The sequence below is a fragment of the Babjeviella inositovora genome, assembly GCF_001661335.1.
Source record: "Babjeviella inositovora NRRL Y-12698 unplaced genomic scaffold BABINscaffold_4, whole genome shotgun sequence".
In the NCBI taxonomy this organism is placed as follows: domain Eukaryota; kingdom Fungi; phylum Ascomycota; class Pichiomycetes; order Serinales; genus Babjeviella; species Babjeviella inositovora.
Window position 1 is genome coordinate 305,710 of NW_017566841.1, and position 15,800 is coordinate 321,509.

General features: G+C 47.9%; 9 protein-coding genes and 1 non-coding gene across 10 annotated transcripts; 6 read left to right on the plus strand and 4 right to left on the minus strand.

Moving 5' to 3' along the window:
• The first annotated feature begins 246 nt into the window (after positions 1-246).
• Positions 247-1,462, plus strand: BABINDRAFT_160858 (T2 family ribonuclease). Its single transcript, XM_019128503.1, has one exon. It carries the CDS (start codon positions 284-286, stop codon positions 1,448-1,450), a length of 1,167 nt encoding a protein of 388 aa, XP_018985928.1. The 5' UTR covers positions 247-283; the 3' UTR covers positions 1,451-1,462.
• Positions 1,463-2,074: 612 nt separating this feature from the next.
• On the plus strand, positions 2,075-3,226 carry UME1 (Ume1p; the record flags this gene model as incomplete). Its single annotated transcript, XM_019131392.1, has 1 exon — positions 2,075-3,226. A coding segment is annotated over one exon (1,152 nt), but the record flags the coding sequence as incomplete, so codon positions are not given.
• Positions 3,227-3,964: 738 nt separating this feature from the next.
• BABINDRAFT_125266 (uncharacterized protein) lies at positions 3,965-4,278 on the minus strand. Its single transcript, XM_019126979.1, has one exon. The coding sequence runs from the start codon at positions 4,174-4,176 to the stop codon at positions 4,006-4,008; it is 171 nt and encodes a 56-aa protein (XP_018985930.1). The 5' UTR covers positions 4,177-4,278; the 3' UTR covers positions 3,965-4,005.
• BABINDRAFT_160859 (uncharacterized protein) lies at positions 3,970-6,832 on the minus strand. The gene has a single exon (XM_019128504.1). The coding sequence runs from the start codon at positions 6,679-6,681 to the stop codon at positions 4,381-4,383; it is 2,301 nt and encodes a 766-aa protein (XP_018985931.1). The 5' UTR covers positions 6,682-6,832; the 3' UTR covers positions 3,970-4,380.
• A 65-nt stretch (positions 6,833-6,897) lies between these two features.
• Positions 6,898-7,494, plus strand: BABINDRAFT_160860 (uncharacterized protein). Its single transcript, XM_019128505.1, has 2 exons — positions 6,898-7,321; positions 7,366-7,494. The coding sequence occupies exon 1, from the start codon at positions 7,114-7,116 to the stop codon at positions 7,300-7,302; it is 189 nt and encodes a 62-aa protein (XP_018985932.1). The 5' UTR covers positions 6,898-7,113; the 3' UTR covers positions 7,303-7,321; positions 7,366-7,494.
• On the plus strand, positions 7,133-8,069 carry BABINDRAFT_160862 (uncharacterized protein). The gene is made up of 2 exons (XM_019128506.1): positions 7,133-7,204; positions 7,249-8,069. The coding sequence occupies exon 2, from the start codon at positions 7,497-7,499 to the stop codon at positions 7,794-7,796; it is 300 nt and encodes a 99-aa protein (XP_018985933.1). The 5' UTR covers positions 7,133-7,204; positions 7,249-7,496; the 3' UTR covers positions 7,797-8,069.
• Positions 8,070-8,551: 482 nt separating this feature from the next.
• BABINDRAFT_170986 (putative glycosylphosphatidylinositol-alpha 1,2 mannosyltransferase) lies at positions 8,552-10,165 on the plus strand (the record flags this gene model as incomplete). Its single annotated transcript, XM_019130784.1, has 1 exon — positions 8,552-10,165. One exon carries the CDS (start codon positions 8,552-8,554, stop codon positions 10,163-10,165), a length of 1,614 nt encoding a protein of 537 aa, XP_018985934.1.
• A 534-nt stretch (positions 10,166-10,699) lies between these two features.
• Positions 10,700-12,115, minus strand: BABINDRAFT_7319 (U4/U6 small nuclear ribonucleoprotein Prp4 family protein; the record flags this gene model as incomplete). The annotated part of the gene is made up of 1 exon (XM_019132606.1): positions 10,700-12,115. The coding sequence occupies one exon, from the start codon at positions 12,113-12,115 to the stop codon at positions 10,700-10,702; it is 1,416 nt and encodes a 471-aa protein (XP_018985935.1).
• A 443-nt stretch (positions 12,116-12,558) lies between these two features.
• On the minus strand, positions 12,559-14,319 carry PRS (putative proline--tRNA ligase; the record flags this gene model as incomplete). The annotated part of the gene is made up of 2 exons (XM_019127002.1): positions 12,559-14,244; positions 14,290-14,319. The coding sequence occupies 2 exons, from the start codon at positions 14,317-14,319 to the stop codon at positions 12,559-12,561; spliced, it is 1,716 nt and encodes a 571-aa protein (XP_018985936.1).
• Positions 14,320-15,120: 801 nt separating this feature from the next.
• BABINDRAFT_t151 lies at positions 15,121-15,202 on the plus strand. The gene has a single exon. It is a non-coding gene; the product is annotated as a tRNA-Ser (tRNA).
• Positions 15,203-15,800: the final 598 nt, after the last annotated feature.

A 15,800-nucleotide genomic window follows, 5' to 3' on the forward strand; every position in this document is an offset into this window, starting at 1 on the left:
AGACATTCGTGGTGCAGTGTTGCCGCGAAAACGCCTACTTGACATCCTGCCAATCACACCGGCTGTCAGCAGCGCGATAAGATAAGCGCCTCTCATGCGTGACCCACGTGCGCCATAGATTCCTGCTCACAATATAAACCCCCCATCTTCCCCCAAAATCCTCCCACCCAGAACACCACCGTTACACTTTTACGCTGCAATGAGATTTACACACTTAACCTCACTTTTTGCCGCAATGACAGCGCTGGCATGGTTCATCTCGCCCGACTCTTTGAAGAATGCAATGCAAGAGGTGCTCTCGCCCGCCATTCATAGTCTCGCCGCCGACAAATGCCCACTTGATACGCCCCTCTCGTGTACCAATTCTACGCCAGTTGCTGATTCCTGCTGTTTTGAATACCCAGGAGGAGTTCTCTTACAGACACAATTCTGGGACTACTCCCCGCCAATTGGGCCCAGCGACATGTTCACCTTGCACGGGCTCTGGCCTGACAACTGCGACGGCTCCTTTGAGCAGTTCTGCAACAACGATTTGAACATCAAGAACGTCCGTGAGATTATGACGCGCTTCAACGAGACAGAGTTATTGGCCAAAATGAGCCATGTGTGGAAGAACTTCAACGGCAACGACGAGCTGCTCTGGATCCACGAGTTCAACAAGCACGGCACATGCATGTCCACCATCAATCCACAATGTTACGGGAACGACTACCAGAAGGACCAGAACGTGGTGGATTTCTTCAAAATTTCGGTAGAGTTGTTTGAAAGGCTTCCGTCATACAAGTGGTTGGAAGAGGCTGGAATCGTCCCCTCAGAGACCCAAACTTATAGCAAGCAGGAAATCGAAAAGGCCTTGTCTGACAAATTTGGTGAGGATGTGAGAATCGGGTGCAACCGGTACCACGCGTTGCAGGAGATCTGGTACTTCTACCACGTCCAAGGCTCGCTTTTGGGGAAGAAATTTGTACCGATTTCGCCGTTGGCAGGTTCATCCTGTCCCAACGAGGGCATTAAATTCATGCCGAAGGGCTGGAAGGCCCCAGCACCGACCCACACCCGTCCATCTCAGCCAGTTCCAACTGGCGACGGCACCCGCGGATACATTAAGTTAACTAACCAGAGAGGATGCCTCATCAGCAACGGGAAGTGGTATGCCAGTGGCTCCTGTGCGGCCTTCTACGTGATTAAAGCTCCGTTCGGCGGCTATAGCTTAAAGTCATCGAAGGGCTTCTGTGGCATTAATGGGTTGGGCGAGTTAACCTGCAACCGGTTCGTTGACGCCTCACAGTATCAGTTCCTGTACGATAAAGAACTGAAGTTGATCACGTACGGTGGGAAGGATAACTGGAGTGCGGAGAAACAGCCCAGCAAGTTCAAGCAAATTGGAGTGAAGCCAGGTAACAGCGGCGACATTGTCTTTCAGCTCAGATTTGACGCCTTTGGAGGGTAGGCGTAGTAGACGAGGCATAGAGCAGGGACAGCTAACAAAATGGGTTCGGAAAAGAACCTGTTGGAGGTATCGAAGGTACAGCATCCTTTTATTAATCCTCTGATCAAAAATACACAGATATTCAGATTTCAAACACTTTGTAGCTAAGTATTAACCTTTTGATAGAGGAAGGTTTGGTTGCTATGTAGGTCTAGTCGGTGATAATCAGGCTGTTACATCGGGTAAGCCGGTGATGTATATTTTTAATACAAATGGATGTAATTTTGCTCACTAATTTCAATGTTTCCTTGTTGGATGAATAATCCGTGTATTGCTATAGTAACCCCAAGCACAAGCCTTGCACTTTTCCAAATTACATTGTATTTCGGTAAGACTACAGTCTGGAATTACTAAAACTTACCTCTATTTCTCTACCACCTATATAAGAATATTAAATGTTAGTAACCTAGGAATGCTAATCCATTATCTTCTCCCAACCCTGTAGGGGGATTTACTTACCTGTATGTGCGTGCATTTACCACTTTTGGTCCTGTACTCTTCAAAACAATTCAACTAGCCTCCCTCCCTTCCCTTCCCATTACTCTTCTCCACTACAAAATGTCTACCGAGATCGAACAGCCGGTTGATATTGAATCAGTCGACGCGGAAATCGCAAGACAGTATCAGTTGAATGAGAAAGTCACTAATGAAGAGTACAAAATCTGGAAAAAGACCGTGCCGTTGTTGTACGACACTGTCCAAAGCCATGCCCTTCAGTTTCTCTCTTTGACCTGCCAGTGGCTCCCAGAAGTCGAGTTAGATGCGGACAAGCAGTCACTCAGGGCCCAGTTTGTGTTTGGCACCAACACTTCCGGTTACCAACAGGACTACTTACAAGTCGGAAGCATCCAGCTTCCGGAGACGTTGGACTCTCAGAACGCTATCCCGGTTCCCACCACCAATGACCCAACCTTCAACGTTGTGAAAAAGTGGAAACACAACGGTGAAGTAAACAAAGCGAAAGTCTCGCCGAATGGAAAGCTCATCGCGACCCTATCGAACTCGGGGTCGGTGTATGTTTTTGACCGGTTTTCCTCTGGTGAAGGCCACAGAACTGAGCTTAAGTATCACACCAAAGAGGGTTACGCCTTGAACTGGATTAATGATAGTGAATTGCTCTCCGGAACTGACGACGGAAAGATCTCGTCTTGGGATGTCAATCGCGACGTCCCCGTGAACGCGTTCGCTTCGCACAGCGCTACGGTAAATGATATATCTGCGAACAAGGTGCACCAATTCTTATTTGCCTCAGCTTCAGACGACCAGACATACCAGGTCCATGACTTGAGGACCCCGGCTACGCCCTTCATCACACGTAACCTCGGTGCTGCGGTCAATGCCGTCTGCTTCCACCCCGAGCTCGGTACTATGTTCGCCACCGGCTCTGCAGACATGGTGGTGGGCTTATGGGACTTGAGAAAGCCGAGCGCGCCGTTCAGACAATTGCGCGGCCATACTGGCGCAGTCACGAACGTGGAGTTCAGTCCGACCGATAGTTCGTATGTAATGTCCAACGCTGCTGACAAGCGCATCAACATCTGGAATTTAGAGCACTTGGGAAGCGACTTTGACGAGGAAAACTACTTTTCCCGTAACGAAAAAGGCGCCTATTACGACCCGTGTTTGGAGTTTATTCACGCCGGCCACACCTACAAGGTGAATGACATGGCATACCATCCAAGCTTGAGCCATGTGAGCATATCTGTGGGCGATGACAACTTATTGGAGGTGTGGAAGCCGCACCTCAAGGTGGAAGAGTCTGACCGCGAGCCGGACAGCGAGTAGAAGTGATGATTAGTTAATAACCTGTAACAATAAAAAAAATGGATGGGTATGTTTGGTTAATCACAGAGTTTAATTCACCGCGATATTTGTTTCTATCTGTTCTCTCTAGGGTTTTTGTTACAAACCGGGGACCGTTTTGAACTAGGCCCCATCAGGCTATCTAGCATGTAAGGGCCAGGTACCTCTAATATAGGGGGTGTATCGATGACATTCATCGGCTCTTTCGGACCCTTCATCCCTGGAGTGGCATGATACGGCTATCTTTATCGTTTACAAGGACCTCCTTGCCCCCCTCTTGCCTCTATATCTAATGTACAAAGCAGCTCATAATACTCTCTCCTGGGTAATGGAACACAAAGTTACCTACCAGATATGTCGCGGCTATAATATAAATGGCTTAACTTATACTCAGCATAATTATCTAGTGTGGTACTGGCGAACTAACGACACTAAATTCTGAGCCTACCACCGGTATAAAACTTCTAATTTCGATTATGAGGACAGTGAAATGAGGTAGGCTTTGATGTCCAAAACGGAGAGTACCGTATGGCCGACTAGGTAGAAAATCTGATTAATGAAGTCATGACACTACGTGGTTAAACATAAAAGAGAATTATTACTCAACACTCCGGTGATCATTTTCAAAGGAAAAGCACTCGGATATATTTTAAGGATTGAGTTTTAAGAAGGGTAAGAGAAGGTTTTATTTATATATTAAAAGCCCCAATGATCTAGAGATGAAGAATTAAGGTATATTCCTTTTGTTTGGTGTTTCGAAAACTCTCCAATCCTAGAGCCTCATGGTTTCTCACCTTGGATAACAACGAAATAAGCGGTATACTCACTTTGAGATTGTCGCCACAGTTCATTGAAAATGCAATTCGGTTCCCTGAACTAGGCATGATTTAGGCACTGTCAAGGTTTGACGGCCACCCTACTCAGACCTAGCCACCATGAAAATTTTGATAGCCAGATACAGCTTGATAGTTCCTGCAAATATAAAACACAGATTTGACTTCCGATTTGAATTAAATATTTGACCCCAGGTTTGAAAGACAATTCAAGTCCTGACAAGGATTTTTCAGCTCAAACTACGCTCCTGCTGTTTATATTTCCTCCACATCCATCTCCCCAATCACATCCATGCAATATTTCATATCCTTGAACTGCTTCACCGTAGGCTCCCACTCCCTGAACCCTGCAATTAGCTCCTCTAATACCCCGTACGCATTCACGTTCCTAATCTTTTTGAACTCGTCAACAAAGCCCCGCATGCACCACGGAAGATGGTACGGATTCTGTGACAACGCCTTGGGTTTTATCACGTGAATATGCATCTCCACCGGTCCCACCAAGTCCGTGGTTTCCAAGCAGTTTCTGATTCCTGTGAGATACACCTCCTGCTCGTGGTAGACTCGGGAATGTCCACCGCCGGTGAGGGTCCCCATAAGGCTCTTGCTGATCTCCTGGAGAAGAAGGTGATCGGAGCCCCCTGCGTTTCTCGCCAAAAGCACTGCATTCAAGAGCGTCTTCATGAACAAAGGCGTACGACTGGCAGCATCAATGTATACAGAGCGAAAGATGTTCGGATGTGATGCCTGGAGCGCAAGGGAGGAGTACAATGGGATGAGCTGGTCATTCACTGAGCCAGTAAATGTGACCTTCACGTTGTGTCTGAGCAAAACCTCTAGGCTTCCGAGTAACTTCTGGCTCTGTTCGCTCTTTGCGTCCTGGAGATCAAAAAAGTCGTGGAGGATATCGTTCTCAAGCGTTGAGTAAACTCGCACCACGATTTTGGCATCCATTCCCGCGAATGGACCCATGCAGATACCCGCCATGTTGATCATCCCGATTTTTGCCACAGATTCCAAGTCACCCGCTTCCAAGAGTCTGGCTAGGATATGGATCGCCACTGGAACGCCCTGCGAATGCGAGCAGAAGAATAAAAAGTCGCAGCTGCGGATGAGCTGAATCCAGTTGTCCAAGAGCTTGTGCAAGTTCTCAGCCCGCTCGAGAATTCGGCCTTCGCCCTCCAACGCAATGCTCTGGATATCCATCACGATACCCTGCTGCTTCGCCCACACCTGTAAGGCCCTGGTACCCTCCGTTGCGAACCTAACCGACGTTCCAGTGGGCTGGCCGATCAAACTGCGCACCATCTTGATGGGAAAAAAGCCGTGGATGCCGATCACGACTGCAGATTTGAGCTCTGGTGGAGTTTGCACTCTGTATAGATGCTTTTGCGGAAGGTTTCTATATTTCTCGTAGGCGAGACGGGCTCTAGTTTTGTAGGTGATTTTGCGATAGTTCTGGTCGAACTGTGGTATCACCACGCTTTTTTCCATCAGCGCTGGACTTGCAGACGAAGGCGAATCCTGGAGTTTCATCTCTTGCACCTCGTTAGCGGTAATGGGTATAGGTGTGGACATAGAGACGGGGTTGGCCTGGGTGCCTGTGCCCAAGACCGCCAACTCGCCATAGCTGCTGTTGCTCCGCGTATTTTTCACAGCATAGTCACCGCCTCTATTGGCCCTTCCGTCGCCGGCAAAACCGTGGATCGCCTGGGTGGCGTCTTTGCGGAGTGTCTCCTCGGAACTGGGATCCACGGCCGAATCTAGCAGCTGTGTTTCACGCGTAAGCCAACTGAACCATGACGGCTGGGTTGGAACGGTTCCAATATGTATGTTCACGTCTGTTTCCCCGGCAACGTCCCCGGGCGAGAAAACAATTGGCTGGCCCAAGCCCCGACTCGGCGAAACAGACTTGGCTTTCTTGTCACCGGGAGGTTTTGGCGAAGGAGATCTAGCTCGCAACGACGAGGCTTTGGCGAGTTCCTGGTTTTCATTGACAGAGGTAGCCTTTGAAGGAAGGAGCTGAGTGGTGTACATGAAGCTGGCTGCAGTTTTGACAACGGCCACCGGATCAGACCAGCCCCACGGCTGAAATTTCGATGTCTCACTGGGCTGGGTACTTTTGGGGGGTTCTAGTGCTGGTGTGCTGTGAAAGGTGGGGAGCAATGTCCCAGCCTCTGACGCCATTGTAGCACTGCCATTCATAGCTTCTGTGAGTCCCGTAACATCTATAACTTCTGTAATCTCCATAACTTCTGCAGTGTTAACTAAACCTTGTGTGGCGGCTTGAGTATCTGTCACATCCGCTTCTGTGACTATCTCTTTGGCGTTAGCTATGGCTGGGGTGTTTCTCCATGGTAGCCACCAGCTCTGGGATTTCAGCGTGGGTTCTTCCTTCAAAACTAGTGTTTCACTGTTGCCAACATGCTCGGATGAAATGGCACTAGCAACTTCCGGCAATATGGGAGCGGAGGCAACTTCCGTTATCTCGGGAGTCTCGTCTGTGGTTGTCTCGAAGGTGGCGGCGGGTGCATTCATAGGGCTTCTCTTGAACATTATGCACTCCTTGGCAATTGTGGACTCACTGTATCGCAAGATTGGGGTGTATCTGTTAAGAATAAACAGAATTGTAAGTTGTGGCACACATTATTTTGCCCAACCCGTCAAGCATTCGGCAACTGGCATGTGCAAACTCGGGGGAACAGCAGTGATAAGGAACGGCTCGATGCAGGCCAAAATTTTAAAGAAACGTCTGATTAACTGAGGTAGGGACATTACTTTGTAACATCCTATTCTCCCTTTTGACTTTTTGTTCATTCTAAGACGTTGACAATTCCAGACTCCGAAGGTAAGCCAAAGCTCTCAGATTTCTGCCAAATCTAAGCTAATTAGCACTTACCAAGCCGTCTTACTTTTACTCCTCACGCTTTCCGTAGCTGTTTTTCGCCTTCCACCCTCGCCCGATATCCCACTCACCAATAAGTCAATATGAGTACGACAGATTGGAAAGAAATCTATTTAGCTAGGTTACAAACGGCAACAGACCGGCAGTGCGTGGGCTCTGCCGTCTACCAAGCATGTAAGTACGTCGGCCTTTCTCTCAGAAGTGTACTAACAGGGCAGGCGAGATCATTAGTAGCCGCCAAATATCCAGCGAACAGAAGTATCGCGACTTGAAGCAATCCGATGTATACTTGTAAGTATTCCAAGTCGGCATCCGATCAGAGACTAACAGCCTAGACACTTACAGGAGAAGACTGATATGGTGGCCAGCCTTACAGAGAAAATGCGCCATCTAGGTGGCTCTCTCAGTGCGGAACAGTCAAAGACCACCCAGCAAGAAGACCATATTCGAGCGTTGGAATTCAGGTATGTATACGAATTGGATCGGTGATAGGATCACTAACGGATTTAGCGCTAAAGCACAGCAAAAATCGCTTGCAAAGTTGCAGAAAGAGTTCGCAGTCAAACTCCATGAGATGCAAGAGAAGAATAAAGCTATCGAGCTAGCAAACGACACGGTTCTCAGCTTGGAAATTGAAAACAACGTATTGGCCGACCGCATAGCAGCGTTGGAGAGTGAAAATGAACTGTTGATTACGCGGTGGATAGCAAAGGTATCTGCAGATGCACAAAAGTTGAACGAGGCCAATGAGACGTTGGCGAAGTAGATTGATCATACAGCTCCAGAGGAGCTATCAGTTTCGGAAATCACATTCCCCATACCAAAATTTACCGAAGAATGAAAAAAAAATACCTCACTAACACGTTTTTGTTTCATCCTAAGTGCAAGTATATAACACCTGAGCCTAGATATAAGGTTACCAGGGTAGGTAACTGGCATAATGGTATTTACACTTGACTATCTACACATTTGTTTTGTGACATGAACTACACAAAATAATTGTGCGTATATGTTGTAATTAATATAAATAACAGTTTCTAGTGCAAAATTAGTTTGATGACATTTGTTGACGTTCCAGGCTCCACTTTCAAACAATACGTCCTTTTATTACATATCTACACTTTTATAAAATTTCACTGTCAGGGCTAAGCTGAAAGTAATCTGATTATTTTTAGTCAAGGAGTACCTCTTGATATAAGTGGACATGCATAATATTAAATGATTTGTTTACAATTGGTACATATATATCAGTATTCATGCCAAAAGAATTAAAGCAATACCACTGTTTATTCCATACACAAAGCTAAATAACCAGTACTATAACATTTTAGTACGAATATTGTACGGTAGCTTCCCAATATATATACATATTTACCTATAAATATATCAGCTATATGTATTAAACCCACTATGACTTTTCTCCGAGCACTTACCGGTTCATATCCGGTATGTATCAACACAGTATCCACCATCAAATCAACTCAACCACAATTGCATCTAATTCACATTTTGCACCCCAATATGCCTGATAAAGGTCCTACTGCTGATTTACCCAAAAAAGGGCCGGCTCCGTCCACAGATGAGGTTGATTTATCATCCGTAAACCTTCCAGCACCGCTCGTTCTTCCGTACCTCATCATTCTCCGTGTGCTTAATGCGTTCACTATCCACACGTTTTTCCAGCCGGATGAGTATTTACAGGCGCTAGAACCTGCCCATTGGGCCGTTTTTGGCTACGGAAACCTCACATGGGAGTGGACCAACGGTCTTCGCTCGTTTGTCCACCCGCTCCTCTACGCGCTCCCGTACAAGCTCAGCGAATGGACCGGCTTCGGAGTCGTCGGCGTTTTGTACTTTCCGAAGGTTTTGAATGGCCTTCTTGCCGCTTTCGGTGATTACTATACCTACAAGTTTGTGCAGAGGGCTGCCAGAGGCTCCGCGCTGGAGCAGCTTGCGCGCTGGGCGTTACTCGTCAGTATCACTTCAGGCTGGAATTGGTACATGGTGACGAGGAGCTTTTCCAGCTCACTCGAGATGATTTTGACGACCATAGCATTAGCTCATTGGCCGTGGGGTCGTCATGTCTATTTTGCAGACACCGCCAAGGCACTCAGCGCGGCCGCCGTGAGCTGTCTCATCAGACCAACCAACGGATTGCTCTGGCTCTTTTTTGGCGCGGCCCTGCTAGTTAGAGTCCGAAGCAGTGTAACTCGAGCAAAACTCGCGGTACTTGCCATTACTATTGGTTCTTTTTTCTTTGCGTTGGGAATGGCGGCGGATTACGCTTTTTACGGCAAGCCCACCGTCCCCCTCCTCAACTTTGTGCGCTTCAATGTGTTCAGTAACCTCTCAGTGTTCTACGGACTGGCCCCATGGCACTTCTACCTCTTCCAAGGTCTCCCGGTTATACTCCTCGCTCATCTTCCGCTCACACTCATGGGGTTCAGCCGGCTCTGGCGTTCCCAGTTCGCCTTTCTTACTGTGCTCATCATCCTGGTGTACTCTATGATGACACACAAGGAATTCCGCTTCATCTATCCCCTTCAGCCGCTATTTGTATACTTTACCGCGCATGGCTTTCACCGGATTCAGCGTTCGTGGCTTAAGCCGGTTATCATCGCCACCATCTTACTCAACACCGCCATTTCCCTCTTCTTTACCCAGATCCACGAAAGAGGCGTCATGGACGTTATGGAGTACTTGCGTGAGGATATTGATGTCGGCTCTATTGGATTTTTGACTCCCTGCCACTCCACGCCGATGCAATCGCACCTCCACCTTGACATTCCGATCATGGCCCTCAGCTGCGATCCGCCGTTACATTTGATCGGAAACCCTGCGGCGTCCACCTTAGTAAAGACTTACCAGGATGAGTCAGATATTTTTTATGCCGATCCTGTGGCATTTTTGACGCAAAAATTCCCGCCTCCAATTAAGGCGAAGCGTGAGAGCGGGAAGTTTGAGTACGAATGGCCCACCCATCTCGTGTTCTTCGAAAATCTCGAGCCCATAATGAAACCGTACTTGGAGGGCTCCGGCTATCAAGAATGCGAGCGCTTTTTCAACACATGGTTTCACTGGGACAATAGGCGGAGCGGTGACGTGATCGTCTACTGCAAGTGGCCCTGGGAGTAATCAGTTACCGGGTGATTGAAGACGAAAAAAAGAAAAAAGAAAAAGCAAAGCTTTTATGAAGAATAGGCCAGGTTACAAAACTAATGAATCGCAAAAGAACCGTTTAATAGGGGAAACCTTTCGGAGAGGTGATAGCGGTATGAACGGATCTAGAAAAATCATGTCAAACAATTAATTTAACCCATCAACGTATTGGATTTCCAGTTAAATCGTGCCGTAGTACGTGTAACCGGTAATCAATATAAATAATATTCTCTCACCTTCCAATAAAGCTTAAACTTGCCCAATTGCAGTTTTTGTTGTATTCTTCTAGACATCTACTATACGGGAATAGGGTTGGCTTTACGCCATGGGATGTAGCCACTTTTAGAGAAAGCCCTCACTACGCCCTAAATATCGTGCACCCATATGTAGTGGCAATATTCAGGAACTCTAGGACTATAAATATGAACATCCAGGGGCTAACATCCCGATGCTCAGGACTGAATATTCAGAGACTCTACCTGAACTAATGATTTAGGATAAGCTCAACCATCACACTTCGTTATCGCCTCCCCACAACTTCACTGACTTATCCCACGCGGAGCTTACAATCCACTGCCCATTGTCACTCACATCGCAGCTCATCACCTTGTTATCCAAATGCCCCTTGAGGGTCTTGACCTTTGTGTAGTTATCCGCTGTATAGACATTCACATCCCCGTCATAACCCGAAGACACAAGATATGTCCCCGATGTTTCCAACTCTATGTCTCCCTTCTGACTCTCCCCATCCAAGGTTTTATCCACAGGAATGCGGTTTTTAAGCTCAGGGTACATGTCACCGCGCTCAAAGTACTTCAAATCCGAGATTAATTTGCTGTGGGCCGGAATTGCAAGCTTGCTGCCGTCCATTACCACATTCCCTCGACCCTTCCTGAAATACCGCAAGTCCCACACCTTAATCATCCCATCATCACCGCCTGTGGCAAGCTCATGACTCTGGTATGGTCTCCATGCCAATCCGTGAATCGGCTTGATATGGCCAGACATGATCATAATATTCTTTCCGGAACGCATATCCCAGATGCGTGGAAGGGCATCCTGCCCAGCAGAAGCAAGAAGCGACCCGGTGTCATTGAACTTGACGTTGGAAAGCGCTTTTGTATGACCCTCCTGAAGATAGAGTTCTTTTTGTCGCGTAATGTCCCACAAGCGCCACGTGGAATCGTGCGAAGCAGATGCTAGAAGCCGTTGCGATGGGTGAACATCCATCCGTACTACTCGGGACGTGTGACCAGTCAACGTAGCGACAGTTTCATCTGTATTGACCGCCCAAAGTTTCACAAGATTGTCGTTACCAGAGGTGAAGAACTGATTACCAAGCCACACCACGTCACCAACCTTTTCCTCGTGCGCTTTGAACGATTTTTTGACCGCCAAGTTGGCAGTATTGACAATGCACACGCTGCCGTCCCAGGACCCCGAAGCGATGTATCTGGCACCGTTTCCGCGAGAAAATCGCACCACCGACGTCGCCCGCTGAGTACTTTCGAGAGTCTGAGATCCGTAAAGCATAAACTTTGCAATTTTATCGCCAATAAGGCGTCGGTTTTGGAGATGTTTCAATGCGGAGACCCCCAGTTCGTGAATCTTCAACGCCTGCGCCGATTTAGCCTTCACCAACGCATACTTCAAGATGTCGTAGCGGATGTCTAAGAGCTCTTCAGGTCCAGGCGTATAGAATTCACCATCCTCTTCGTCCGAGGGGTCTGACTCTTCCATATCAACGTCTGCTGTGCCGTCAGAGGCGCCGAGGTGCGCGATCAACCGCTGGCGTCTATTGACATTGAGTTCACCAAAGTATGTGACCGGTTCTCCAAGCGACCGCAACTTCAAGCGCACCTGGTCATCTGTGGTGGGAATATCTTTGTAGTCGATTAGAGAAGCGGGAATGGAATTGGGATTCATGGGGATGAAATATAAGAAGGAGAAGAATGGAGTTTATATTTCAATTATCCTGCAAAATTTTATGCGCCTAACGTTTTGTAAGGCATAAGACACATGGTAGCCGTACCACCGGAGCAATGGGTATTAGGAAGTGAGCAAAAAATGAAACAAGTGTCGGTAGGTTGCCAGGCAGCTTGGAATAATACGACCCAGTTAGAGCTGTTGAATTACCTTTGTAGAGTTGAAAATATAAGTGACAAAACAGCGACTTGTGAAGAGATCAACGGGTTTGGTAATGCAATTAGCCATGCAAAGGGGGGAATAATTGATACACTGTCATACAGTACATAGAAAACATCGACCATCAGCCCCATTCAGATTTACAAACTACTCTCCACCCATATATCTATACTCTACACCGGTTGAATGTCTTGTCTTTACATGCTTAAATCATTTTATATACATTACATGTCCTTCAATAATGCTTGGACCACCTCGACAAAGCCGTCGACATGTACTATGTGCTTTTCCCGGCCCTTGACTTCACTGACCTCCCACTGCCACGCTTCCTGTTTGCGTGCGCGCAACTCCTGCCACAAGTACGTCTCTTTCTGCTCCCAGCGTTTCCCACGGACTTCAATCTCGAGCCGCGGTAAGGCCTTTCCCGCGATTACAACCAACGGAACACCAATCAGGTTGGAGTCACGGATTTTTTTGCCCAAGCCAAACCTTTCCAAGGGTCTAAAGTCACGGTTGACGGTGATACCACCTTCCTTCAAGGACTGTGCAACCCCGTCCATCATCGCAACAGTCTGCTGGTAGTTCTTACCCGGACCCTCGATAATCGTCACTTGGAACGGCGCTATCGTCGCAGGCCACACGAACCCCTCCATGTCGCGTGTAACCTCGGCGATCGCGGCAATGATCCGCGAAACGCCGATTCCGTAGCACCCCATTGACATGAGTTCTGGCTTACCGAACTCGTTGGTGAAGGTGGCATTGAGTGGCGCAGAGTAGCGTGTGCCCAAGAAAAAGGTGTGCCCGACCTCAATCGCTTTTTGACGCTCCAACCGTCCCTCCTCGCACTTGTAGCATACCTCGCCTTCGCGCGCCTCCACCAATGGGAGGCCTGTTAACGTGGTGAAGGAGCCGCGTTGAAACGGCACGGGAAAGTCCGGGAGAATAGTGCGGTCGTGCAAGCGCGCGTCCATGACGCGAATGATCGATTTACCGATAATCTCTTCGCCCTCCATAAACTTCGCGAGCGTCTCCTCGTCCGTGAGCGTAGACTTCGTGTTGAGATCAGGAATCTCCTCCTTCAAAAACAGCGGTACCAATGTGCGGCCCACAGGGTAGTAAAGTGCGACCAACGTGTCTTTGGATTCGTTTAAAAAGTACCTCACCTCGGCAGTGTCCACTGGCACAGAATCCACCTCAGGAAGCGCAAGCGTCTTTTCAATGTTGGATGTGGATCCGCAGCTGGAACACGTGAAGAGCGAATCCTCGCCGGAATGGTGCACATAGTGCCATTCGTGAGAGAGGGACCCGCCGATGTCACCGGTGTCGGCCTCGGCAATGGCAAACGGAATCTTGAGCGTCCGGAAAATCGCCTTGTACGCGCCATAGACTTTGTCGTAGGTCACAAGCGCGTGTGTTTCGCTCACATCGAAGGAGTACGCGTCCTTCATGAGGAATTCGCGCCCACGCAACAACCCCGCGCGTGGCCGCTTCTCGTCGCGGTACTTGCGCGCCACTTGGTACATGATGAGCGGCAAATCCTTGTACGAGCCCACGTGTGCTTTGACGATATCGGTGATCTCCTCTTCGCATGTCGGGGCCAAGCAGTAATCTGCTCCTTTCGCGTCTTGGAGCTTGAACAACTCCCTATTGTCCCAGCGGCCCGTAGTCTTCCAGAGTGCGGCAGCGGAAAGCGACGATAGCGCAACCTCCTCCGCGTCCACGCGGCGCATCTCTGTATGGATGATGTTCTCCACGTTACGGAGAATGCGAAGCCCTAGTGGGAGCCAGTGTACGAGCCCGGAAGAAGGTTGCTTCGTGAACCCGAGCTTCTGGAAGAGCTCGTGAGTGGGAATGTCTTTGCTCACGTCTTTACTGAGAAAGAGCTGGTTGTTCGTGGCATACGCGCGCACCTGGGGGTGTTAGATGAGAAATGTGGACAAGGGCGAAACACGTACGAAGGGCTTCTTGAGCAATCTGGCAAGCATTACCGGGTAGACGAGGGTTGGATAAGTGGGGTGCGGGTAAAAAAAATCATACTGTTTCTTTTGTGCAGGTGGAAAGAGTAGCCACCAGTTGGCCGAAGCGGCGAATGTAGGGTCTTATTAACTGTACCGCATGGAAATATTTCTGGTGTTTTAAAGCGGCAGTCCGTCCATAGAGTAATACACCAGTTTATAATTTGTGTATAGATATAAACCTATAATTTCTCTAATTGCAAGAGTCGTTTTTAGTTAGCCAACGAGCCGGCAGCTCGTAGAGATCACTGTCCTCCATACACCAGAATTGACTTTAATGATGTGCTTTGGGTCAAATATCTAACACCCAATATAGGACCTGTGTAATACTATGCTACCTCTACTTCGATATAGTTTAATGGATGTAGGTTTAATTTTAAAAGCCGATTTATTGGATAAACCGGACCCTAGGAGTGGCAGTTATGGCCTGGGAGCCCCTCGTGAGGCCAAACAAGGGCGAAATATACCGAGAACAGCATCTTATAACTTTCAAGTGTGATTAGAGCTTTCTTCTCGCACATCCATGTTCGTGCAAAGCTTTGGAGTCAGTGGCTAACCATGTATTCAGGTGTCTGGGTAGAGTTTCCTCAATCTTTTCATTAGTGCCAGCTTCACTACCTTTCGGGATGGTCGGCCTGAATTATCGTGCAATGTTGAATAAAAAAAGGACTTGTAATGGGCCATTCTCATCAACGGATTTTGGGATTTTAGAAATTTTGCTTTCATACCATCAATGACTTAAAATGGAGTTTTACAAAACTGCTTATGTTAGGCAACGTGGCCGAGCGGTTAAGGCGAAAGATTAGAAATCTTTTGGGCTCTGCCCGCGCAGGTTCGAGTCCTGCCGTTGTCGTTACTTTTTCCTTGTTTCTCAGAGCGAGCTTCAATTTCTTGACGGAGTTGTGTTGGTGAGCAGAATCATATCGATGAATAAGTTAACAGCGAACGATGTACCCCGAAACTGCACTATTATTCCGGATATCGAATCAGAGATCCGGAAACACCCTGGATAATCCTTTCTGACCGACCCAGACCGGAAACATGTCCGATATGCACCTAAATAATTCTAATGCAGTGTAAAGCATATCGGGGTCTTCGGAGTTGAAATGGCATTTTTCTCCGGGTCACCTAGCTGACAAAGGCTATGACGGAGTACTGCAGACCTAACATGTGCACAACACGTCGGATTATAACAGTTGAAAAACCTCGGCGGGGCAATGCCAAAACCGTTGACCCGCGAACAGAAGTACGCCACCTAAGGGGTATGAACCTCAGAAATAATGTCTGAACTTATGGAGATAATAGCTAGTTCAAAGATTGTTGTAAATATTCAACAATATGTTCCCCGCTCTTTCCCCTGGATGCATGTACTTAGGCAAAAGTACTGTTTTGTATTCCGGGGGGAAGGGGGGGTGCTCTGGCAAGTTGCGGAACAGGGTTTGTTCTATTGT